This window comes from Dipodomys merriami, unplaced genomic scaffold (genome assembly GCF_024711535.1).
Source record: "Dipodomys merriami isolate MVZ:Mamm:240054 unplaced genomic scaffold, mDipMer1.0.p SCAF_1, whole genome shotgun sequence".
In the NCBI taxonomy this organism is placed as follows: Eukaryota; Metazoa; Chordata; class Mammalia; order Rodentia; family Heteromyidae; genus Dipodomys; species Dipodomys merriami.
The window spans coordinates 2,491,857-2,517,500 of NW_027202270.1; the positions used below are offsets into that span (position 1 = coordinate 2,491,857).

The window sequence follows — 25,644 nt, forward strand, 5'->3', positions numbered from 1 at the left end:
GATATTTTACCCTCAACCCAAACTATAGACACTCAGAATACCATTACACTTGCTTTACAGGATCAGTATTGAGACCCCCCCACGTAACTACTCTTTTTTTCCCTATTTGTTTTTGGTACCAGTCTTGGGGCTAGAACTCAGGGCCTGGGCGCTGTCCCCTGAGTTACTTTTGCTCAAGGCTAGTGCTTTACCACTTGAGCTGCAGTGCTGCTTCTGGCTTTTTCTGAGTCGCTTTATTGGAGATCAGAGTTTCATGGACTTTCCTGCCCAGGCTGGCTTTGAACGATGATCCTTAGATCTTACCCTCCTGAGTAGCTAGGATTAGTTACTCCTGAGTAACTAGGAAATGAGCCACCAGTGCCCTGATCATTTTTTGTACATATATAAAAAGTACTAATCTTTTCTTTAAGAAGTGGAGTTCACCTTCCCTACCTCCATAGACCTGTACGTAGGTTTGACTATAGTGACTCTTGTCTAACTGGCTGACAGATGTGAGATGTAAATGTAGAAGGTGGGCCACAAAGACAGTGCAACTTCTATCTTGTTCTTGATCAGAGCAAGGCAGTTGCTATAATATAAAGATGCCCAGGAGCCTTACAGAAAGAAAGGCCCATGTGACAAGGAACTGAGTCTTCTTGTGACAGCCATGAGGAATGAGCATGATCTAGAAGCAGTGCCTCTGGTCTCAGACAGGATCCCACCACAGTCAGGTCAGTATCTTGGCTGCAACATCCTGAGATTCTGAGCTAAAACCACTTTTGAATCCTGATCTATGCAATATGAGATGATAAATGTTGTTTATGCCAATCAACTTGGGAGTAATTAGCTTGCATTTATAGTTAATTGTTGAGAGTATGTTTTAAAATTTATTATAGCACCATTTAAATTTATTCTTCATGTAAAAATAAAGCTAATAGTTGAAGCTATTACCTCTTTAATGTTTCATTCCTAAGCAGAAGCAGAGTTTTTCAGAACAGATGACGTCATTTCCACAATTGTATTAATAGATAAGCCATTGAGGAAACCTTTATGAGTCATCCTCACCTCCTGGAGTGCATCGATAATATGGTCTCTGTGCAAAGGAAAATAGACATAAACATTTTCCCTTTCCACAGTAGTAGGTTCTGAGGAGCCTAAGTTATCTATCTATCTATCTATCTATCTATCTATCTATCTATCTATCTATCTATCTATCTATCCATCCATCCATCTATCTATCTATCTATGTGTCTTTCTTCTTTCTTCCTTCCTTTCCCTTCCTTTCTTTCCCTCCCTCCTTTTCTTTTTTCTTTCTTTCTTCCTTTGTCGTGGGGCTTGAACTCTGGGCCTGGGCACTGTCCTCAGCTCTTCAGCTCAAGGCGAGTGTTCTACCACTTGAGCTACAGCGCCACTTCTGGTTTTCTGGTGGTTTATTGGAAATAAAAGTTTCATGGACTTTCCTGCCCAGGCTGGCTTTGAACCTCGATCCTCAGATCTCAGCCTCCTGAGTAGCTAGGATTACAGGTGTGAGCCACCGTTGCCTGGCTCTATCTATCTTTCTATCTTTTGTGTTGGTATAGGGGCTGGAACTCAGGGCATAGGCACTATCTCTGAGCCTTCTTGCTCAAGGTTAGCGCTCTACCACTTGAGCTACAGTTCCTTCCATTCCTGGCTTTTTTGGTAGTTAATTGGAGATAAGATCTCCAGACTTTCCCGCCTGGGCTGGCTTCAAACCCCAATCCTCAGATCTCGGCCTCCTCAGTAGCTAGGATTACAGGCATGAGCCACTGGTACCTGGCTATACCAATCTATAATTTTATTTTCACAATTAAAAATTAGAGACTAGAGACATGGCTCTAATGATACAGAATCAATTCAGTATGTGTAAGGCCCTGAGTTCAAACCCTAGTGCTGAAAAAATAACTATAAGAAGTTGAAAATTCATTTTAATATAACTTCAGCTATTACCTGCTGACTTCTGGATGCAGTTCAGTCAGTCTCTTCATGATCTTGGTGAAGCTACGAAGGTTCAGTGTATTTGGAGGTATGAATTGAACAGGTGTCTCAGGTAGTAAGTGAGCAGACTCAATCTGTTTACAATTCTTCTTGATACCCTAAATGAATGAGTACAAGGAGTAAGTGTTGAGAATACGAGAAAAAGACAAAAGGGAAAGGGACTGTTTCTCTATGGCTCCAATGGCACCCAGAGGCCCCATGGCCATGGTATATTCCTCTAAGCTAACCTCATGAACCACAGCCCTGGCTGGCTGAACCAAGAATGTTGTTTCTTGAACTGAACACCGCAGGTAGGAATAGCAATTGGACTTCCTGTCCCTAGGTAACTGGAATAGGGGACGAATGAATCAGCCAGGGCCTTGACTGAAAATACTGTGGGAAACTCAGGAGCAGAGAGAAGAGGCCTGCAGAGAAGCAGGAGCACAGAGGGTACAGAAGCAACACTTATGTGCACACACTAAAGGTCAGAGGTGCCATGCTGGAAAAACCTCCAGCCCATATTGTCTTTCCTTTTTTTGTGTGCAGTGAATTCAAACATGCCCCAAACTAAATCACCCCAAATATGAAGTTAATAAACTGAAAGGAAATGAGCTTTGAAAAGGGATAGCCAGGGGCTGGGAAGGTGGCCCAATGGTAGAGCGCTTGCCTTGCATGCATGAGGCCCTGGGTTTGATTCTTTAGCACCACATAAGCAGAGAAAGCTGGAAGTGGGGCTGAGGCTCAAGTGGTAGAGCACTGGTCAACAGCTGAAGAGCTGAAGGACAGCACCCAGACCCAGAGTTTAGGCCCCACGACCGACCAAAAAAAAAAAAAAAAAGGGACAGCCAACATAAAAAAGCCCAGACTAATTAAAAATGCCACTAGTAACAGTGGAAAGAACAGCTGAAGTAAAATTTTTATAGAGACTGAAATCAGAATAATAGGACAAAAGGAGAGAAGTAAGTAATCAGAGATTGGATATATACTTCACCGAGAAATCTAGCAGTGAAGTCCCAGGAAAAATAAGAAATGCAAAGGAAGGCAAAGTCAAGTGTAATCCTATCAGCGTGAGCAAAGGCTGTAGAAGACTGTGAGCAGAGAAAGGAAGGTCTGTGTGGAAGTGGAGTCGCTGATGGTAGAGAAGAAGAGTGGGATAACTAGGACGTAGGAGAGAAATAGATGGAAGACGCAAGTAAGCAGAGTGAGTGGATCAGAGCACCATGAAATTCTTCCGGAATGCTGCAACTGTTCTTTATTTTGACTGCAGGAGTGGATACTTGCCTACACACATTTGTTGAAAAGTGAATTTACTTTAGGTAAAAAAAGAATCTTGGGAATGACAATCAGACACCAGGTATCTTGAGCAGCAGGGAGGCTGAATGAACAAGGCAAAGTCTGCCATTTTCAAGTGGTATTTAAGACCTCAGTGAGATAGAGATGAGGACACAAATAAAGTAACTACATTTTATGGTTTTAAGAATTATGAGATAAAACTGGGTTAGGTAACTCATGCTTTTAACTCCAGAAACTTGAGAAGTAGGGTTCAGAGGGGGATTGTGGTTGGAGGCCAGCCTGGGGCAGAAAATTAGCAACTAACTAACTGGACATAGTGGCACAAATCTGTCATCCCAGTCACTGGGGAAACAGGTAGGAGGATCATGGTCCAAGGCTGGCCCTAAGCAAAAAGCAGGACCCAACACTATTAGAAAAATAACCTAAAGCAAGAGGGCTGGATGTTAAATGTCTTGGAGATGAGCCCAAGCCCTGTGTTCAAACCCTAGTACACAGCTGTTCTCCACTCCTTACCAAAAAACTTATAAGGCAAGTTTTGGGGAAACAAAACAAAACAAAACAAAAATGATAACAGTATAGTTAGTTATTTACAGGGCCAGGAATAAAGATAAGGGATTAGGCAAAAATCCAGTTAAAGAAAACAAGAGGGAGATTTCTTCCCCAAGAACAACAAAGGCACTTCCAGCAGTAGGGCATTCTAAAATCACTATGGGATCAACTAAGAACACTAACCTTCTGCTCCAGAGGGGAGAACTCACTGTCTTGCTCAGATCCCAGCTGCCTCAGTCTAGCCTTGGGACATCTAGAAACAGAGGACGTTGGACTGACTTCTTTGCTGATGTTTTTCTCCACATGGTTGGAACTAACTCTACTCCCATTTTTGGGGGCAAGCGGTGACATGTACTCCCCAGGAGTTTTAACGAGCCGCACATTGACTGGTTTGCCATTTATTTCTATCCCATTCATTTCTTTTACAGCCATCTTTGCATCCATGTGTTTTTTAAAAGCAAGGGATGCATATCTAAAAGACAAAAGCAGAAGATGAAAAGATTCTTTGTTAGTGATTTTAAATTAGCTCAAATTTAATTTTGTAACTATGGGCTGAAATGCATCTCTCAGCAAGAATAACTACTTTTAACAATAAAAGGGTTACTATGCAAAACTTACCTTGCAATTAAAAGGATATTTATTCAGGATAACTAAGTATAAAACAAATTGTTAAAATGAGAAATAAAGGTATTTTTAATGAACAATCACTTGCCAATTTTTTATTTTTATTTTTTTGATCGTGGGGCTTGAACTCTGGGCCTGGGTGCTGTCCCTCAGCTCTTCAGCTCAAGGATAGCGCTCTACCACTTGAACCACAGCGCCACTTCCGGCTTTTTTCTGAGCCTGGGCGCCACTAAGCCACCTTCCCAGTCCCTCCCTTATCAATTTTATATTAACATTTAATTTTTTTTTTTGGTCAATCTTGGCACTTGAACTCGGGACCTGGACAATGTTCTGAGCTCTTCTGTTCAAGGCTAGCGTTCTGCCACTTTGAGCCACAGCGTCACTTCCAGTTTTCTGGTAGTTTGAGATAAGAGTCTTTTTTTTTTGGTGGGTCGTGGGGCTTGAACTCTGGGCTTGGGCGCTGTCCCTCAGCTCTTCAGCTCAAGGCGAGTGGTCTACCACTTGAGCTACAGCGCCACTTCCCGTTTTCTGGTGGTTTATTGGAGATAGGAGTCTCACGGTCTCTCCTGCCCGGGCTGGCTTTGAACCTCGATCCTCAGATCTCAGCCTCCTGAGTAACTAGGATTACAGGCATGAGCCACCAGCACCCGGTCTGAGATAAGAGTCTTATGAACTATCCTGCCCATGCTGGCTTCAAACCCCGATTCTAAGATCTCGGCCTCTTGAGGATTATAGGTGTGAGCCACCAGCCCTTGACAATATTTAATATTTTAAATACATCAAACTAATATTTGGTAGTATTGTACATATGTGTGGTCTGGGGACAAGTGGTCGTCCACACAAAAAAATTAAGGTCAATTACTTTTTGTCAGTTGTGGGGCCTGAACTCAGGGCCTGGGCACTGTCTCTAAGCTTTTTAAACAAGACAAGTGCTCTACTACTTTGAGTCACAGTGCTACTTCCAGTTTTCTAATGGTTAGTTGGAGATAAGCATCTCACAGACTTTCCTGCCTGGTATAGCTTTTTTTTTTTGGTCCGGTCCTGGGGCCTGAACTCTTGAGCCTGGGCGCTGTCCCTCAGCTCTTCAGCTCAAGGCTAGCGCTCTACCACTTGAGCCACAGCGCCACTTCTGGCTTTTTTCTTTTTGCTTATGTGGTGTTGAGAAATCGAACCCAGGGCCTCATGCATGCAAGGTAAGCTCTCTACCACGAAGCCACCTTCCCAGAACCTTTTTCTTTCTTTTTTTTTATTGTGAAAATGGGCTGGCTTTAACCATGACCCTCAGATCTCAGCCTCCTCTGTAGCTAGGATTATAAGCATGAGCCACCAGCATCTGGCAAGGTTTATTTTTATATACAGGCACAAACACCACTTGGCTTGAAGGCTTAAATGTAAAGGGCAAAATTAAAAATATTTAGCAGAGCCGGGTGCTGGTGGCTTGCTCTCCTGCTGATCTCTATACCAGTTGAACCACAACTCTAGTCTGGCTTTTTGCTGGTTATATTTAGAGATGGAATCTTGAGGACTTTTCTGCACTGGCTGGCTCTGAGTCATAATCCTCAGATTTCAGCCTCTTGAATAATTCAGATAGGATTACAGGTGTGAACCATTGATATTTGGTTCTTTACTTCTTTTTAAAATAGACACAAAAGAATGATACCAAGTAATGTGTCTAAGGATTACTATTTTAACAATAAAATGTATAAATAGCATATCAACAGGTCAAATAAAAAACAAATTATCTTAAATGACTTCATTTAAGATGAATAATTATTTTTAAACAAATTTCAAAGCTAAGCAGTTATCATTTTTGTGACAAGGTAATGAAAAGTATTTCCATTATATCATCACTATTGTTATTTGATACTTTGTCACAGAGTAGCAACATATATATAGGAAGTGACCATCTATAGATAAAACATCCATCTTCTAAAAAATTTAAAAATATAAACTAAAAAGCAAACTAAATCAGAAAGAATAAAACTGAATACTATTTTCGGATCATCTACTCTATGTTTACTCCTGGAATTCTATAATTTAACTCATCAGCTTCATAGCAATGCTACAAAGATTCTCTAACTTCACTTTACAGAGAAGCTGAGGTTAGGTAACTTGTCCAAACTAATTAAAATTAGCAATGGAGCCAAAACTGAACCTAAGCCAACTATTTCTAGAGCTTATTTTCTTAACTAATGCACAAAATGGAATAAAGTATACACACACACACACACACACACACACACACACACACACACACACACACACACACACACACACACACACACACACACACACACCATACACACATACAATGTGAACAAGTTAAAAGGTGTATAGGAAGAGGGCTCACACGTATAATCTCAGTACCAAAGAAGGAAGATTTCAGCACTTGTCTGGCCCGGGCTACACAGTAAGATTCTATCTCCTTTTCTTTCCAAACTGAAGTTTGAACATAGTGCTTCCTGCTTGCTAGGCTGTCCTCCAGTCTAGGCTCTGTCTCCAAAAATGAAAAGAAAAAGGTATATAGAAGAGCACCAATGAATAGTTTTATATTTGTCTGTCTCCCTCTCCTCACTTGGGAATCCTTGTGGGCTGGCCAGGGGGTGTTGCTACTGGGACTAGTGTCTAGGGCAAGATCAGTATACAGTGGACAGATAGGAATGCACACTTCCTGAATTTGGGAAGCATACCTGTAATTAGAAGAATCATAAATTGAAATTTCAGAAACTTGGTATTTCTGGAAATGAGACCTTAAATCAGCCTGAAAGAAAATAAAAGTTTGTGAAAGAAAGGAAAAAAAAAACAAATAATTGCAACATGAATTTTTAATAAGTTTGAAAACAAAACTCTCAATTCTGACATACCTCAGATACTGAAGAGCAGAGACCACCAACATGGATCAAAAAACCTTTATCTCTTTGTAGCAGTTCAACATTCTTCATTTCTGCTTACAGAAAAAAATATACAACCACAAATATCCATTTTATTGACAATTTTTAAGAAAGTATGGGATATTTTGTCTTTTTTCCTAACGACAAAGTTCATTTAAAATTACCAGCAAATATCAGCACTAGACTGAAGACAACAGCCTGGAATAAGTTTTTAGGATTTCTGGGCCCAAATCATATCATCTTAAAAACGAAGGAGGCTCAGTTACTAGTAAGCCTTGTAGAGCTTACAGTGCATTGATGAAATCATGACTAAGAAACGTGACATTCTCTCCTCTGATTCAGACTTGCTATAATTCCCTAGAGCCAAGGCTGACTACAGCTGTGGTCTGAGACCACACCCAGTCCTGTGCTGGGCAACAGCACACCAAGAAAAACCTTACACTCATGCAATGAGCAGGAGGCAGCCTGCGATACATGGAAGGCATATAAGAAACTGGAGATACCAAGTGTCTATGAATTTAGGTATCACAAAACTAGGATTATAAACAGTTTTTCCATCTGATAATAATACTTGAAGTTTATAAGGTTTTTTTTTTTTTTTTGGTCTGTTGGTTGTGGGGCTTGAACTCTGCACTCTTCAGCTCAAGATGCGTGCTCTACCACTTGAGCCACAGTGCCACTTCCGGTTTTCCAGTGGTTAATTGGAGATAGGAATCACATGGACTTTTCTGCCCTGGCTAGCTTTGAACCATTATCCTCAGATCGCAGCCTCCTGTGTAGCTAGGATTACAGGCGTGAGCCACCTGCGCCCGGCATATATTGTATTTTTGTTTTCTCTACTATAAAGAGAACTTGGTAATACAAGAAAACTCTGTATGGGCTGGGAAGGTGGCTCAGTGGTAGAGCGCTTGCCTTGCATGCCTGAGGCCCTGGGTTCGATTCCTCAGCACCACATAACCAAAAAGAAAAAAAGCCGGAAGTGGCGCTGTGGCTCAAGTGGTAGAGCGCTAGCCTTGAGCTGAAGAGCTGAGGGAGAGCGCCCAGGTCCAGAGTTCAGGCCCCACGACCAGACCCAAAAAACAAAAACAAAAACAAAAACAAAAAACCCCAAGAAAACTCTGTAGTAAAAAAGATTCATGTATTCATATTACAATCACTATTAAATCCTATATCTGGCACAGAGGGCCCAATAAATACTCAATGAATTTTTAACTTTTCTCTAATTGTTTTTGTTAATTTATATGTGATGGGAGACTTGTGAATTTTACTTGTTCATTAAATAGTGACAGCAGCTTAGCTTTTATTGCACACTCCCTGTGTTCTGCTGCTGCTTGCACCCTTCTCGGGTAACCTCTCCCAAAAACTGCCTGAGGTTGTTTTCATACTCGGTTTCAAGCATGAGTCTGCAGAGGACATGAAGCTGTATGTGGCAAGGTGGCCTCAGGCAAACTCCTCGGGTCAGGCTCCATGGTCAGGCCCCAAAGAACTTAGTTCATTTAACATGTTTATTGGTTTAGTCAACACTGTACCCTAAAGAGAAAACTACTGCTATCTTGGGTAACTTCACCAAGCCACTTTTGATGCCATATCCAAGACCTACAGTTACCTGACCCCTGACCTCTGGAAAGAGACCATGCTCACCACTTCTCATCAAGAATCCACTATCCATCCTGTGAAAACCTGCACCAGAGTCTTGGTGCAGATGACCCAGACTCTGGCTGTGGCTACAATGTAGGATTTTTATTCAAGAATAAAGTGAATCAAGCCTGTTTTTAATTTTTTTTAAAAGAGGAAACAAACTATTTTCTTCACAGTTGGAATGAGGAGGGAGAAAGAGCTATAGTATAGCAAAAAAAAAAAAAAAAAAAAAAAAGGAAAGAAAAGAAAAAAAAGAAAAAAGAACAGTAAAAAATAGAACCTTACATCTAACCCCTCATCTAATGAGGAGCTGCCCACGGACTCCACACTGTGCCTGGCAGTGGACATGCATGTACACGGGCAGCCAACAAACCATGGAAATTCCTGCTCTGATTGAGTACTCAAATATGTGAGTGCAGGAAGGTAATTTATTCAAGTGAGTGTGTGTCAGTGTAAGGGAGAAAATAATACAAAGAAAAAGTGGCTACAATAAAACTAAATAATATGTCACATATTTTAGATTGCACATATGCATTAAATATATACATAAAAGAATAGTCACCAAAATATACTCAATGTGCAACTTCAAGTAATTCAAATTTTCTTATACTTTTATATTTTTCTTAAAATCTTAATAAGCATTTATTTCTACAAGCAGGAAAACTATAATAGAAAATACTGGAAAATAAAAGAAAAACCTACAGAGTAGATAGGAAAAATAAGATAGCAAAAATACCATTACCAATTATAGATACTAATCACAGATACTGAAAAGAATTCTATTAAAAGCAATTAAAATTGGGCATGGTGGTGCATACCTATAATCCTAACTACTTAGTAAGGAGTGAGCAAAGGATCCATGTTTCAGGCCAGCTAGGGCAAAATACTAATATAAAGAGCCCATCTTAACCAACAAACTGTGTATGGTAGTTCCTACCTATATTCCCAGCTACATGGTAATCATAGGTAGAAGGATTACTGTTCAAAGCTACCAGTCCAAGGCTTTTGCTTAACCCTATATGAAAAATAGTTGGAAGAAAAAAAGGCTAGGTACATAGCTCAAATGGTAGAGTGCTTGCTTAACAAGCATGAAGCCAGAGTTCAAACCCTAGTACCATGAGAAAAAGAAACAAAACAAAAATTAAGAACAAAAAATTCCTTAAACAGATAAAATTCTTAAACTAAGGATAAGTACATGGTTTTAAAGTCTTAACACTGATCTGAGAAATGAGCACTGACTGCCTGTTGGAAATAATACCTTGGCTTGGTTTTTAAGATCCCCAATCCTGGAAAATGCTTGTTCAATGTCCAGAAGGAGCACTGTGGTGACCCTTGCTAGGAGGGGCAGAATGACAACATTTTATCTGCTAACTCAATCCTCCATTCATTCAACTTTAAGAACCTAGAACCTTTCTTTCAGCCAGCCAGCCCCCCTGCCTTCCCTTCCTTCCTTCCTTCCTTCCTTCCTTCGTGTGTGTGTGTGTGTGTGTGTGTGTGTGTGTGTGTGTGTGTGTTGGGGCTTAAAGTAGGGATATGGCACTCTTGCTTAGCTTTTTTACCCAAGTTTGGCTTGAGTGTAACACTTGAGCCACAGCTGAAGGGCTGTGGCTTCTGTTGGTTATTTGGAGGTAAAGAGTCTCAATGATTTTTGTGCCCAGATTAGCTTCAAACAATGATCTTTAGATCTCAGCCTCCTCTGAGTAGTTAGGGTTACAGGTGTGAGAGACTGACACTTGGCTTTAAGAAGTTTTCTGAAAAGAAAAACAAACATTTAATATCAATTTTCTTGTTTGAGAATGGACCTCCAGTAGGCCAATTTTCTTACTGTTTTAATAAGAAAATAGCACAAACAGAAACAAAAATATTTCAACAGCTCAATCTCTCAAATCAACACAGAAGCCGATAGAATATTTTAAAATAAGCTAGTTAGAATTCTTCAGTAAATTCTTAAGAACCAACCTAGTGGAAACTTCAGATTCTCTCTGTCATTTTCAATCTGATTTTCTTGTATTCCTGAGAAGTTCACTCCTGTTAGGTTTTCTGTAGCATCAAACCAGTCTTCAGTTCGTTCATGGTAATTTCTGCACTCTAAGGTATCAAATACATGATCTATGAGCAAAGAATAAGCTATATATAATGTAGCTGACGTATGCATAATATGTAACCCTCTGAAAACTTGCTTTGTATGCTAGTTTGGGGCCTCATGCTTGCCTGGCTGGCACTCTGTTTCAGCCTTGCTCCAGCCCACTTTCTGGTAGCTATTTTGAAAACAGAGCCTGTAGGACTTTGATGCGTGGGCTGGCTTTGAACTGAGATCCAGAGTGCTGAGCTGCTAAGATTAGAAGGGTGAGTCACTGACACCTGGCTGAAAACTTACGACTACTAGAGTTTGAAATATAAATGTAAAATAAGAGAACCACAGCACAGATTTTATAAGAAGGGATTCTTGGTAGTCACACATACAAAGTTCTTTTTAGTCTGAGTAATCTGCTTCTTAGTTTGTTTTTAGTTAACACTCATTCCAAACCTGTAAAGCCTTACTTTTCTGAGTTGTCCTTTACTGATGAAAAGACTTATCTTATGCAATAGAACAACAGCAAACATTTTGAAGGGATTACAGTGTAGTACTCTGTTTTATTAAAAGTAAGTGATCTTTTTGGAATGATCATAGCCTTTTTCTTAAATTTAAAAAATTTATTTTTTATTTATTTTGTTGGTTATGGGGCTTGAACTCAGGGCCTGGGCATGGTCCCTGAGCTCTTTTGCTCAAGGCTAGAGCTCTACTACTGTGAGCCACAGCTCTATTTCCAATGATCATAATCTTTTAGAGAAAAAAACTAATGAATACTAGGAATATATTAATATGTTTTCTGACAACTACATAAAACATTTTTATACTGACCTTTATCATCAAGTTTCAGTTGACTAAAGTCTACATTTATATCATCATTCTCCAAATCATCTTTCTTAGGTGATATATCTTGTTTAGGGTGACTATTATCAGGTAATAAAGACATCTGAGAATAAAGATAATAACAACAAAAACAAGTAATAAGGACTATTACTGCATTCCTACTATATGACAAGAACTTTTCACTAGCCTTGTTTAGCCACCCCAATTAATAAAGATTATGAAAATAAAATCATTACCAAGCTGGCTTTACAAAACTTAAACTGGGGGCCGGGAAGGTGGCTCAGTGGTAGAGCGCTTGCCTTGCATGCCTGAGGCCCTGGGTTCGATTCCTCAGCACCACATAAGAAAAAAGCCGGAAGTGGCGCTGTGGCTCAAGTAGTAGAGCGCTAGCCTTGAGCTGAAGAGCTGAGGGACAGCGCCCAGGCCCAGAGTTCAGGCCCCACGGCTGGACCAAAAACAAAAAACAAAAAACAAAACTTAAACTGGGTTTAAGTTAATGAGAATTAGTATTTGAACTTAGTCTGCAGGAACAATGTGTAAATACTAGTATTATTTGACAACTTGTGGCATACACACACTATAAGTATTTGAGATGATTTCTGAAGTATATATAAAAATATTCTTTTCCTTTCTTTCTTTCCTTTTTGTCAGTCGTGGGGCTTGAACTCTGGGTCTGGGCACTGTCCCTCACTTCTTCAGCTCAAGGCCAGCATTCTACCACTTGAGCCACAGCACCACTTGCAGTTTTCTGGTTGTTTACTGGAGATAAGAGTCTCACGGACTTTTCTGCCTGGGCTGGCTTTGAACCTCAATCCTCAGATCTCAGCCTCCTGAGTAGCTCGGATTACAGGCGTGAGCCACTGGCACCTGGCTTTTATTATTTTCTTATATATTTGATTTAGTGTATACCTTTTATCTATTAAAAGTAAAATTTCTTTTCTGTATAAAATATTAAGCTGTTCTTTGTGTATAATTTTATTTTAAACAGAGAGAAATTTGTGAGATGGAGATGTAGCTTGTGGTAGAGTGCTTATCTAGCATGTGTGAGATGCTGGAACAACAAAAGAAAAACAAGAGTAATTTAAAGAAAAATACAAATTAACACAAGTTTACATTGCTATGGTAAACTGTGAAGATGGCACATCAACAGAAATTTAGAAACACTACACTGTGGCAGCTTTCTCTAGTGACCAGTTAATTTAATGAGACAGATATAAAAATAACTTGAATAACTTACAGTCAAACTAAGTTTATAAATATTATATATTTGTTTGTTGTGCTCTTATTTATTAAGTTTTTTTCTGTTTGATTTCAGTACTGGTATGGGACCCAGGGCCTTGTGCATGCTAGGTAAGCACTTAACACTGAACAACATCATTGGCACCACAATTTGCACCACAATTTGTACCACAATTTGGCTTTGGTTAAGTCTGTATGCAGAGTTGAGGTTTTTTTCTCTCTTCTTTCTCTCTCTTTCTTTCTGTCGTGGGGCCTGAACTGTGGGCCTGAGTGCTGTCCTTCAGCTCTTCAGCTCAAGGCTAGTGCTCTACCACTTGAGCCATAGTGCCACTTCTAGCTTTTCCTGCTTATGTGGTGCTAAGGAATTGAACCCAGGGTCTCATGCATGCAAGGCAAGCACTCTACCACTGAGCCACCTTCCCAGCCCTCTTTTTTTTTTTTTTTTTAAAGCTTAACAATGAACTGGTGCTCATGTCTGTAATCCTAGCTACTCAGGAATCCAAGGATCTTGGTTCAAAGCCAGCCTCAGCAAGAAAGTCAATGAGACTCTTATCTCCAATAAATTACTTAGGAAAAGCCTGAAGTGGTGCTATGGTTTAAGTGGTAGAACAAGCACTAGCCTTGAGCATAAAGAGGCCCAGGGATAGTAGCCAGGCCCTGAGTTCAAGCCCCAGGATGGAGAAGAAACAAAAAAGCTTAAGCTTAACAATGGAATAATTTGATTAAGTGATTTTCCTTAGGGGAAAGAAAGCTACTTTCAAAGTATTTCACTGTGTCTCTGGAATTCATCTGAGGATTACTTTATAAAAGGGCATACAAACTCCAGTGTTTCTACCCCAGGCCCCACTGCTTCCTCCTTTGATACTGGAATATAACGTATGTTTCTTTGTCACTTCACAATTTGCACTGTGTTCTTACACTAGTTAAACCCTCTTTCTCAGTTACCATCTCACAAATATTTCCTTGGGAGAACATGAGAAATTAAACATCTAAGACAGATTTTGTAAGGAGGAATTAAAACATTTTTTGTACAAAATGAAGGAAATGTTACTTTACCTAATGAGATGAAGGAACAAAATAGTAGTCTAAACCCTTCTGACTTAACATGATGGTGATAATACATTATTGTTTGTCTGGGGCAGTACAAGGTTTTAATCTACTCTCATGGTGAAGTAATTATTAATAGTACTACTTCTGTGCACTCATAAGTCTCTTGGCTTGATGATAATTTATGGCCACCATACTTCACCCATGTATTGCTGACAACAATCTGAATGGGATTGAACCTAAGCATATCATCATGTTCCTACTATGCTCATATATCCTTTGAGAGTACTATGCAACAAAAGCCACTTGAATGAAATGGAGGACATGAGGGTTACTGAAAATTAACCTTTTCTTAAAAAGCCATAATGCTAAAAATTTATACTGATGAACTTTTTAAAAAAACTCACTTTTGGGTGTCCCTTTTTTATACCAATAGACTGTTAAAAAACTCACTTCTGAGTGTGCCTTTTTTATACCGATGAACTATTAAAAACTCACTTCTGAGTGTGCCTGTTTTGGACCTGTAGACACATCGCTGTCAGGTGTGCCTTGGTTATCTAGTTCGGAATCCACTCCTAAAAAGCTGAACAGAAAACATTTCATTAAGGGATTTATCAGTTTTCTGAATGAACTGAAATAAATAGCTTTTTTAGCTGAAGTAAGTTTTAAATTAGATGGATTTTTAACTTACTCATGTGAGTCTTCTTTCATTAGCTGGAGACAGAAAAAAGGAAAAAAAATACTTGTTTAAAATGCTTTCTGTCCATCTTGTATTCATATACTGTTTTGTAGAATGGGAACTACTTAAAAATAATAATAAAAGCTTTCTGTCTAAATGAAGCAAACATTTGATGGTTAAAACACATACGTACCCTGGAAGCAAAAGTAGAGAAGGTAGACAACAATTTCGACTCTACTGACAGTGGGGGCAGCTCTTCCAGTTGTATGCCCTGCTGGAGTTTTTCTTTCAAATTCATATATCTAACTTTTAAATCTCCCCAAACTGAAAGTAGTGCTGATCCCAATTCCTTCTTAGCAGAAGTACTTGATAAATTCCTGTTCAAAGTTAAAGACTAAATTATTTGGGTCCAAGTCACCCATTTAACAATAGTATCATATTATTTACTTAGTTCTAATTCTATTATAGTTAAGAAAAAAAGAACCATGGTAGATGTTTCCTTGTCACGGTATAAGCAATCCTCAATAGATAAGCCAGAGAGAATGTGGTAGAATAACCATGCAAAAGCCTCTGGTTGGTTATTTACTTGGACATTATAAAGAAACTGCATAGCTATCTTCTCACTGGACAGCTTTCCAACCACACACTGTTGCTTCACTGTGAAAGTCAGAAGTGTTACTTGTTAAAGTCCATTACCCCTAAGACAGCTACCATGTTCTCCACTTATAACCCATCCCTTATTTTGCCTGGAAAAAATGGAAATTAAAATTATTTTAGACTGAACTTAAATAACAAATTACAGAGTTAATAAAACACCTATATAATCCTGGTCTATTTTCCATTACAACTTTGTAGATATCACAACAGTGGCGATGGCACATCTCATAGTGAACATTTAAAAGGTGCATCTCAGCTTTTATGGCTCTTTGCATTATTTTCTGACAGCATGTGGATGGCAAATTCTTCTCAATCTCTTTAGAAAGCTGAAATTCCCTTTAAAACAGAAAAAATAGTAGTAGTAAGATTCCAAGGGTTTTCCAATGATAATAACATGACTGTAGAACAATTTTAAACTTCATTCATTTCTCTTGTCAAGTTCAAGTCAATTCTTACTAAGGAGAGAGGATACAGGCATACCCAATGGCTTCAGAAAACAAGGGTATCAAGAAGCAGCTAAATATATTTTAAGAGTCAAGTAAGTAAACAATTTTAAAATCCTTACTTTCTTTTTACCAAAAAAGAATTCAACCCAAAGGAAATACTTTCATTATCCTGAGAAAAATGAGTTATCCAGAGTCAATGATGTTTCCTTGTTTGCAATTTTTAAATGAAATGTGTGGTCAAAAAATTTTTCCCCCATAGTAGTAGGGGTTTGAACTCAGAGCTTTGTGCTTGTTAGGAAGGTGCCTACCATTTGAGCTACACTTCCAAGCCCCCTTTGCTTTTTAATTTTGAGTAGGATCTTATTTTCTGCCAGGTTGGCTGGACCATGATCCTATCATTTAGGTCCTATTTATGATTCCTGCCTAGCTGATGCCTCATCCCACTTTTTACTGGCTGGTCTGGACCTGAATCTTCTTGATCTCAGCCTCTCAAGTAGCTAAGATTATTGATGTGAGCCAACTGTGCTTGGTTAAACACATTTTTGGGGCAGTTATTCAGGGCTTCACACTTACTGGGCAGGTGTTCTACCACTTGAACTACACTTCCAGCAATATCTTTTTATAAGTATTTTAAGATTGAAATTGTTCTAAAATGTATGACTGTTAAAAAAAGACATAATTTACATTAGTAAAAGCAAGTATTTTATGATGATGTTTCAAAAAGCCCAAGTTGTTACATTTTTTTGAGGGTTAACAGTTCTGGGAGATTTTCCTTGTTCCCATAATTGCTACTTCCAGCTATTTTGCAAAATCCAATTTTCTACTGAACTGTGGAGAGTTGGGATACCAGATGAAATTCACTGGAAAAATGAAGGGGAAAAAAAAATAAATGATTCCAGAGCATAGGAACTTAGTTTTCATGTTTCTCTCCCCTCTTATTTCCTGAGTCTCTACTATGCCTTAATTATCAGCAAGAGATGGAAAGTAAATAAAGCAATGAATTAAAACTAAGACAAAATGCTTCAAGGAATGTGGTTATTTACTTCACGTATATGACATTTTCCCATAGGTGCTATTTTGTTCTGAGCTATAGGTGAATCAAAAGAAAATGGAAAATTAAATTAGTATAAGTTTGGTTTGAATAAATAAAAGATGACATGAGTCTCAGTAAGTCCTATAAACGTTTTGATTTATGTTAGAAGGTAAGTGAAGGAAGCAGGCAATTTTTATTGTTGTTGTTGTTGGTTGGGGGCTTGAGGAACTACTGGGCCTGGGCGCTGTTCCTCAGCTCTTCAGTCAGGACCAGTGCTACAACGCCACTTCTGGTTTTCTGGTTGTTAACTGGAGATAAGAGTCTCATGGACTTTCCTGCCCAGGCTGGTTCTGAACCACGATCCTCAGATCTCAGCCTCCTGAGTAGCTAGGATTACAGGCGTGAGCCACCGGTGTCCAGATAAGGCAATTTCTTAGAAGTCTCTTTTATCTGTAATCCTACATGGCTAAGCAGGCTACACTGAGCACAATTTCTACTTTGAGATTTTCCCATACACATCTGTAAGCCTCTATATTTGGCCTACCTTTCAGGATGCTTCTTTATGTCTGGGACATCAGATGTTTTTAATTCCTGGGAATCCTAGAGACAAAATTTCAAACTGAATTATAAACATCTGGCAAACAATACATTTCTGGAGTTCCAAATTGGTAAAAATATAAAATCAAACTTTAAAAGGATTCTGTGGCATATTTACCACCAGAAGATAGAGCTGATGGCAATCTGTTAACTCTTTCCCTTCAACTATCATTTTCTCAACAAGAAAATACTTTCTTACAATAGAACAAAACCAAATCAGCAGAACATCATTAAGTAAAATAAACCTATAAAGATAACAATTGTTATGAATCATGCTGGTTTTACCTTATTTAGGAAACTTCCATTTGGTGAGAGAGATTTTCCTGATCCTTCCATGGGCAGTGTCTGCGTCTCCACACAGTCGTGATCGCGTAGCCTGTCAGTATTACAAGCCACACTCCTATGACTGTCACAGTGACGCTGGGCAGGCCGCTTTTTACTCATCATGGTTATCTCTGTATTGCTTGATGTAGATACTACAGAAAAAGCTGCGCTTGTTGCCCTGCTGGTTGTGAAACAAGCCCTAAAATCAGTGCTAACATCCACTGCCTGATTAATTGTGATTGCAGAACTTGCTGTATTTGTTACTGATTTGGGACATGCTCCTTTCATATCATGAGAGAACATTTTATTTGCAGGATGAGCAACATGTAGAGACCGATCCTCTTCAGTTGCCTGATTATTGATTGTAATCCTTGGTAGCACAGCAGAAAAACCCAAGCCTGGCTCAGGAGTGCTTTGCAGGCTTTCATAATAGGAATATCCACAGGCAGAAATGACTGAATCATCAAAAACAGAGTTCCAGTATGTCTGGCAATTGTTGTGTGGCTGCAGTGTCTCAAAAGATTTGTCCTGAGGTAATGTGCTAGGGTCTCCAAAGTGATGTAATGATCTGTCATCAACAGCTGTATTTCCACAAAAATCTTTACTTTCTGTTACTTGAGATTTCACTTTTCTAGTATAAGTTTTTGTTTTTAGTGCTTTTTGAGTGTTTAAGAAACCACTCTTAGACTGAGAGTCTTGGCTCCCAAGAGAACTGCATCTTTGTACAATGTCATCAAATACTGTTTCTTGTTCATTATACCTTCCAAGGTCTGGTTCATGGTATTCTTTTAATATAACAGAATTTTGAAATTTAGAGACATGAGGTGAATATTCTTGTGTAAAAGCATTAAGTGAATTCAAAGATGTAGTAGAACCACTCCCAAACTCAACATGACAACTTTCTTCTAGATTGCTAACACATCTGACTCCATACCCTGGATTTGTTAATTCAACAACATCCAGATCAGATAAACTTAATGCTTTTGCTTGGTCAAAAGATAAATGCTTACTTATATACTCTTGCTCTGCACTGTGATACTCCTGCTGTGAGTCTTCATCTATATCATACTTTTGCATATCTTCACCATTTTCTTTATAGTCAGCATCTGAAACTTTGAGGATCCTTTCTAAGCTAATAGTCTTATTATCCTGATGTTCCAAACTATCAAAAAAGTTCTCCTCTCGTTTAAGTATTCCAGGATTGAAATCTGAATTTAAAAGAGTAACATTTTCATTTTTCAGTTTTGACTCTGAATAATGAATAGAGTATGTTTCATTCAAAAAGGCATAGTCAATACCATCTTCAAACTCACTTGACTGACAGTGAGTACTCTCTATATTAGTTTCTTGATTAGCTGCAAAAGATGACTGTAATAAATGCATGTTGTCAATATTGCTGATTCCTTTGTCCTTATCTCTTTGCTTTAGTGACAAGGAATTCCACTCATCAGCAGAAAAAGTTGATTTGAACTCATTAGAACTACTGGAAGACAATGAATTTTCTTTCTTGGGATTAGAAGATTTATCTGATTAAAAAAGAGAATCGAATGTTAACAGCAATACTACAGACACTAAATACTAGAAAAGACCTTACACATCATCTGGTGCAAACTTTTCCTAATGTAGAAATACTTTTAAATGTTACCCACAATGAATACCTCTTATGGTAGCTGCCACAAACTGAACTATCCCCTCTAGTATTGTATACTGAAGCTGTAGCCTAAGTTATAGCTGTGTGATGTTATACGGAGATGGAGCTTTTGGAGGTAATCAGGTTTATATGCAGTCATGAAGAAAGGACACTCATGATAGGATTAGTGCCTTTCTAAAGACGTCTGAGCATTCTTTTGTCCTTTTTCTTATGTGAAGACACAACAAGAACATAGCCATCCACAAGCTAGGAAGAGATGCTTTTCCAGACATAACCACGTTAAGTCACTCAGTCAATGGCATTTCGTTACAACAATCTAAGAAAACACAAGAGCCAAGATCTTCTTCAATTTTTAATGGTAAGGAGTTTTCTATTTATGGAGTAGCCATTTATTTATTGACAGGTCTCATAGGAAGCCTTTTTTTTTTTTAAAAAAGGTCATTTAATAAATTTTTGAGTGCTTCCTAGTACCAGTCCTAAGCAATGTAAAAAATAGGGGAAAAGGAGCATCTACATGTTCTTGGCTTCCCCCCGAGTCCTAGATAAACACTCAAAATGCAATCAAATGCCTGACAAGAGTGTGGTTATGTAGCAGGTAATTTTGAAAAGAAAGGAAAATTGATGTACATTTTAGAATGAAAACTTCTTTGTACACCTACTTAAAGAAATAATAATAAAAAAATGTAAAAATAAAATAAAAAACAAAAAAACTCCCAAAATATAGAACAAAGTGTTTACGAGAAAATGTAAGTTATCTTGGGCAAAACTAACAGCAAATGCATCTAGCTACGTGAAAGAACATAGCATTGTTAGATAACTGTAAGATATTTTATGGGAGTGACAGGAATTATGAATTGTCAGAGACCTTTTATGATGAGCTAAAGCATTTGCCTTCTATTTTAGGGCCAGTGAGACCACTAAATGTCTCTTTAAGGGTTAGTCATGTGACTGGAATGAGTTGGACACAGCTGTGGCAACAGTAACGAAGTGTGAAAGAGGGAAGTAAATGCAAGCAGATCAAGGGTTCAGCAGCAGGACTGGAGAAGACATTGATATTCCACAACTGACAAATCTTGGCAGCTAATTAGGAATGGTAGGTAGTGAGAGAAAGAAAGAGCTGTGGTTTTCATCTTTTTTGTTTTTTTTTTTAAATTTAGACAATTGAGGGCTGGGAAGGTGGCTCGGTGGTAGAGCACTTGCCTTGCATGCATGAGGCCCTGGGTTCGATTCCTCAGCACCATATAAGCAAAAAGAAAAAAGCCGGAAGTGGCGCTGTGGCTCAAGTGGTAGAGCGCTAGCCTTGAGCTGAAGAGCTGAGGGACAGCGGCCAGGCCCAGAGTTCAAGCCCCACGACCGAACCCCCCCCCCAAAAAAAAGAGTCCCATGGACTTTTCTGCCTATGCTGGCTTTGAACTGTAATTCTCAGAACTCAGCCTCCTGAGTAGCTAGGATAACAGGTGTGAGCCACTGGTACCTGGCTGGGTAATCTATTTTTAATATTTCTTTTTACATTGTTCTCCAGATTAAACATTTTAAAGTTCATAATTTGCAGTGTATTTTGAGCTGCAAGTAAATGGATAACCATTTTCACATCCAATCTCTAGAAGCCATTCCCTAGACTTCCAATCCTGATGCAGGAATGCACAGCTTATTGATTGTTCCAAAAGGATTCACAATGATATCTTCACTGTACAATGTAGCTTTGTCACTTGAAAAATGATACCCTTTATCTCTTACTGTGTGTTTGACACTAATTATACTTAACACCAACACCTCTATTTTTTGTTTGTTTTTTAGTGTTGGTACTGGGCCTGTAGTCAGGGGATGATAGCTTTTTTATTCAAGGCTGGCACTTTATCACTTGGGCTACAGCTCCATTTGTGGCTTTTTTTGGGTGGTTAATTGGAGGGAAGAATCTCTGAGAATTTCCTGCTTAAGCTGGTAGTTTCAAACCTCAATCCTCATATCTCAGCCTCCTGAGAAGCTAGAATAACAGGCATGAACCACTGACGCCTGACCACACCTCACATTTTTAAGTCCATTTGTTTCTTAACTTGTTTATTTTTAAAATAAATTTAAATCTTATTATCTTAAATCTTTTCTGTTTTAACTGTGGCTCATGAATAAGGTGGGATTTCTGTTGTACTGCAGAATATCATGTAACACTTTAGGCACATATATTTTTTAGCACATATAATCCAGTCATTTTCATTTTTATGTTCTTGCCAGCAGTGCTCCCTCTTTCCCCTCCCCCTTCCTGTATTAGAATTTGAAATCTGGGCCTCCTACTTGCTAGGCTGGGGCTTTACCATTTGAGCCACACCTCAGCTCTGTGTTTTTTGATGTTTTGTTGTTGTTGGTTGTGGCACTTGAACTCAGGACCTGAGTGCTGTTCCTACACCTCTTTGTGCTCAAGGCTAGCGCTCTAGCTCTCTCTCTTTTTTTTTTTTGGTCGGTCATGGCGCTTGAACTCTGGGCCTGAGCATTGTCCCTCAGTTCTTCTTCTCAAGGCTAGCACTCTACCATTTGAGCTACAGGCCACTTCCAGTTTTCTGGAGGTTTATTAGAGATGAGTTTCACAGACTTTCCTGCCTGTGATCCTAAGATCTCAGCTTCCTGAGTAGCTAGGATTACAGGCGTGAGCCACTGGCGCCCGGGGTGAGCCACAGCACCACTTGTTTTTGAGTGGTTAATTGGAGGTAAGAGTCTCATGGGGACTTTTCTGCCTGAGCTGGCTTTGAATTACAATCTTCACATCTCGACCTCCTGCATAGCTAGGATTACAGTGGCATGAGCCACTGACGACTGGCTTTTCACTGGTTATTTTTGAGGCAACAATCATGTAAACTTTTTTGCAAGGGATAGACTGACTCAAATGTCTCCTATTCTGTCTTCCACGTAGGCTAGATTTACAGGCATGAGCCACGGGTGCTACTTTCTTATTTTCTTTCCAACCACTCCACCAGAAAAAGAAATTCTCCAGCTACATAGCAGACAGAGATAGGACTTTCAAGCAGGCCAGCCCTCTTGACCTCCTGCCAAAAGTTGGTGAAATCTTTATCTCAAAGAACATGAGGGGTATTGTAGTTTATGTCTATAATCCCAGCTAAACTGAAAATAAAGGTAGGAGGGCTGTAGTGAGAGTACAGTCCAGGCAAAAAGCACAAGACTAAAGACAAAGCAAAGCAAAACAAAAACCTAATCCAAAGGGCTGAGAGTGTAACTCAGTGGGAAGGCACGGCTATAATTTAAAACTCCAATGCCCATTAAAAGAAAAAAATAGAAAAATAAATTCCAGATTTATGGTAAGAAAAAAAATATGACTTCCTGTACAGCAGATGTTAACATGTACATTTTCAACTTTTTATTTAGAAGCAATGGGACCTATCACCCCTTCCCTCCCCAAACCTGCTTTCCTGGAAGGTACTATACCTGAACTTCCCATATCCAAAGATCATAGGAGGGAATTTCCCAAGTTAAAAACATGCTGATACGCTAGGCATATAATCCTTGCATATAATCTTAGCTACTCAGGAGGCTGAGATCTGAGGACCATGGTTTGAAGCACTTGGGGCAGGAAAGTCTGTGAGACTCCTATGTGTTCACTAAACTATCAAAAAACCAGAAGGAGAGCTGTGACTCAAGTGGTAGAGCACTAGCCTTAAGCAAAAGAAACTCAGGGACAATGCCTAGGCCCTGAATTCAAGCCACAGGATCAAAACACACACACGCACGCACACTGAATGTACTACCTTCATGGAAGGATGACTTACAAAACAGCAACAGTGGAAGGGAAATTGTCCGGCACAGTTATATTTAGCGCCCATCATGCAAATCATACAATGGGTCTGGATCCTCACCTTTTTTCAGACTTCCCCCATTATTGTAGTAGCCTTTTCCAGACGCTGCCTCCATCATGGAAGTGGCCTGCATCATTCAATAATGTGTATTCTAGAAAAGGTAGAAACTTTGTATTAAAAACTATTCATGAGGCAGGTGCCCACTGCTCATGCCTGTAAGTTTAGCTATTCAGGAGGCTGAGATCTGAGGATTGCAGTTATAAGTTAGTCTGGCCAAGAAAGATCATGAGACTTTTATCTCCAATCTCACCAAGAAAAGCTGGAAATGGAGCACAGCTCAAGTTGTAGCATGCCAGCCTTGAGTAAAAAAGCTCAGGGATAGCACCCAGGCCCTGACTTCAAGCACCAGTACCAGCAATAGAAGTGGAGCCTTGAGCAAAATTATCTTATGGACAGAGCTTAGGCCCTGAATTCAAGCCTGAGGACCTGCACGCATGTATGCACGCACACGCACACACACACACACACACACACACACACACAAAGTAACATATGGTGTGATGATTGTACCACTTGACAAGATTACTAAAAACACTGGGATGAGTAAAACATACCTCAATAATGCTGCTTTTTTTAACATTAGTAACAGTAACTCTTTAAACCCAACTCCACATGAGGCCAGAACTAGTCACTCAGAGAAAAACTAAGACACTTCAGTGGACACATGAGTGAATCCAGAAAGTAAGATGAAATTGTCAGTCAACACACAACATCATTTTGATCCTCTATCCCCTACTTGTCCATACCTTATACTGTCCATACTCTTAAAAAAGATGATGTGTCATCAATGGAATTCTAGGGATCAGGTATTACAAAGATATTTACTGAGTTTGAAAACAAAGAATTGACTAATTCTAAACTATTTCAATATCCTAAAAAAAGATAATTGTAGGTTCTTTTTCCTGATCTACAATGAAAAGACATTATAAGATCTTTTCCTATGAATACAACCTGTGTAGATCTGACTCCTAAACTTACCACGTAAAAGGCAGTGGACTCCACTAAATGAAAAGTAAATTAATTATAGTAAGTACATAGACATCCTTATCTCTAGGTCATAAACCAAGTTATAAACAAAAGAAGGCACAGCTTTAGATGCTTATCTTTTTTTTGGTGGTATTAAGAGTTTGAAATCAGGATCTCATGCTTGCTAGTCAGGTGCTCTACCACTGACCTTAGCCTCCAGCTTTAGATGCTTTTTTTTATTAAATAAAACTGGAAACTAATCAGTCCAATTTAGAAAAGACCAAAAGACAAACCAAATAGTAAATTTGCGACAAAAACAGAAAGAACCAATTTAAGAATAGCAAATATAGTAACTAAAGTCAAAACCAATTTTTTAAAAAGATAAATGTAAGTAAGTATCAGACAAATTCAAGAGAGAACTAAAAAAATCAGAAATGAGAAAAGGAGCATCTGACACATGCCTATAGTCCCAGCTACACAGGAGGTAGGAGACTGAAGCAGATTGCTTAAAGCCAGGCTTGAGGAGCCAGCCTGTGCAAACAGTGAGAACTCCTGTCTTTAAAAAAAAAAGTTTGAGCCAATAAATGGAGTATCTTTTAATTTTTTTAAAAAGCAGATTGGGATTTAAACTTAGGGCCTTGTGCTTGCTAAGCAAGTACTCTGACGAGACACACTCCCAAAACAAAATGGAGATAAATCTCTTCTTCCTTTGCTCCTCCTTCCCCCTCAGGACCTCTAGCTTACATTCTTGGCTGGCACTCTACCACTGGAGCCATGCCTACAGCTTGGATTTTTACTACTTTTCTGGAGATGAAATCTAATAGACTTTTCTGCCTGGGATGGCCTGGAAACTCAATCTTCCAGATCTCAGCCTCCTGAATAGGTAGGGTCACAGATGTAAGCCACTGGTAACTGGTCAAAATGGGATATACTAGTAAGGGATTAAAAAAAAATCTAAAATTGAGACTGTCAATATGCCATAAAAAGGTTACTTGAAAGTTTCATAAGATAAGCACTTTCCTAAGGAAACAATTTTTAAAGAAATCACTCAGAAATGGCTGAGAAAAGAATTAACCATAGGATAAATAACAACAAAAAACCCAAGATATGAGCTGGGCGTCAGTGGCTCACGCCTGTAATCCTAGCTACTCAGGAGGCTGAGATCTGAGGATCTGTAGTTTAAAGCCAGCCCCGGCAGGAAAGTCCCTGAGACTCTTATCTCCAATAAAGCATCAGAAAACCGAAAGTGGTGCTGTGGCTAA

The 25,644-nt window shown here is 39.1% G+C and overlaps 1 protein-coding gene across 2 annotated transcripts in view; it reads right to left on the bottom strand.

The window, feature by feature from the left end:
- The window catches only part of Rbm44 (RNA binding motif protein 44), a 36,670-nt gene that overhangs the window by 1,427 nt on the left and 9,599 nt on the right, over positions 1 to 25,644 (bottom strand). For both annotated transcript variants that reach the window (XM_070008796.1, XM_070008884.1), the window contains exons 2-15: positions 23,417 to 23,507; positions 17,867 to 19,431; positions 17,529 to 17,584; positions 15,665 to 15,841; positions 15,042 to 15,225; positions 14,861 to 14,883; positions 14,668 to 14,752; positions 11,872 to 11,986; positions 10,929 to 11,057; positions 7,305 to 7,384; positions 7,131 to 7,201; positions 4,000 to 4,288; positions 1,948 to 2,093; positions 931 to 1,072 (exon numbers count right to left, since the gene is read on the bottom strand). In XM_070008796.1, the coding sequence (XP_069864897.1) occupies positions 949 to 1,072; positions 1,948 to 2,093; positions 4,000 to 4,288; positions 7,131 to 7,201; positions 7,305 to 7,384; positions 10,929 to 11,057; positions 11,872 to 11,986; positions 14,668 to 14,752; positions 14,861 to 14,883; positions 15,042 to 15,225; positions 15,665 to 15,841; positions 17,529 to 17,584; positions 17,867 to 19,431; positions 23,417 to 23,492 (3,120 nt within the window). In that variant the 5' untranslated portion in view covers positions 23,493 to 23,507 and the 3' untranslated portion in view covers positions 931 to 948. The remainder of the gene's footprint in view (positions 1 to 930; positions 1,073 to 1,947; positions 2,094 to 3,999; positions 4,289 to 7,130; positions 7,202 to 7,304; positions 7,385 to 10,928; positions 11,058 to 11,871; positions 11,987 to 14,667; positions 14,753 to 14,860; positions 14,884 to 15,041; positions 15,226 to 15,664; positions 15,842 to 17,528; positions 17,585 to 17,866; positions 19,432 to 23,416; positions 23,508 to 25,644) is intronic.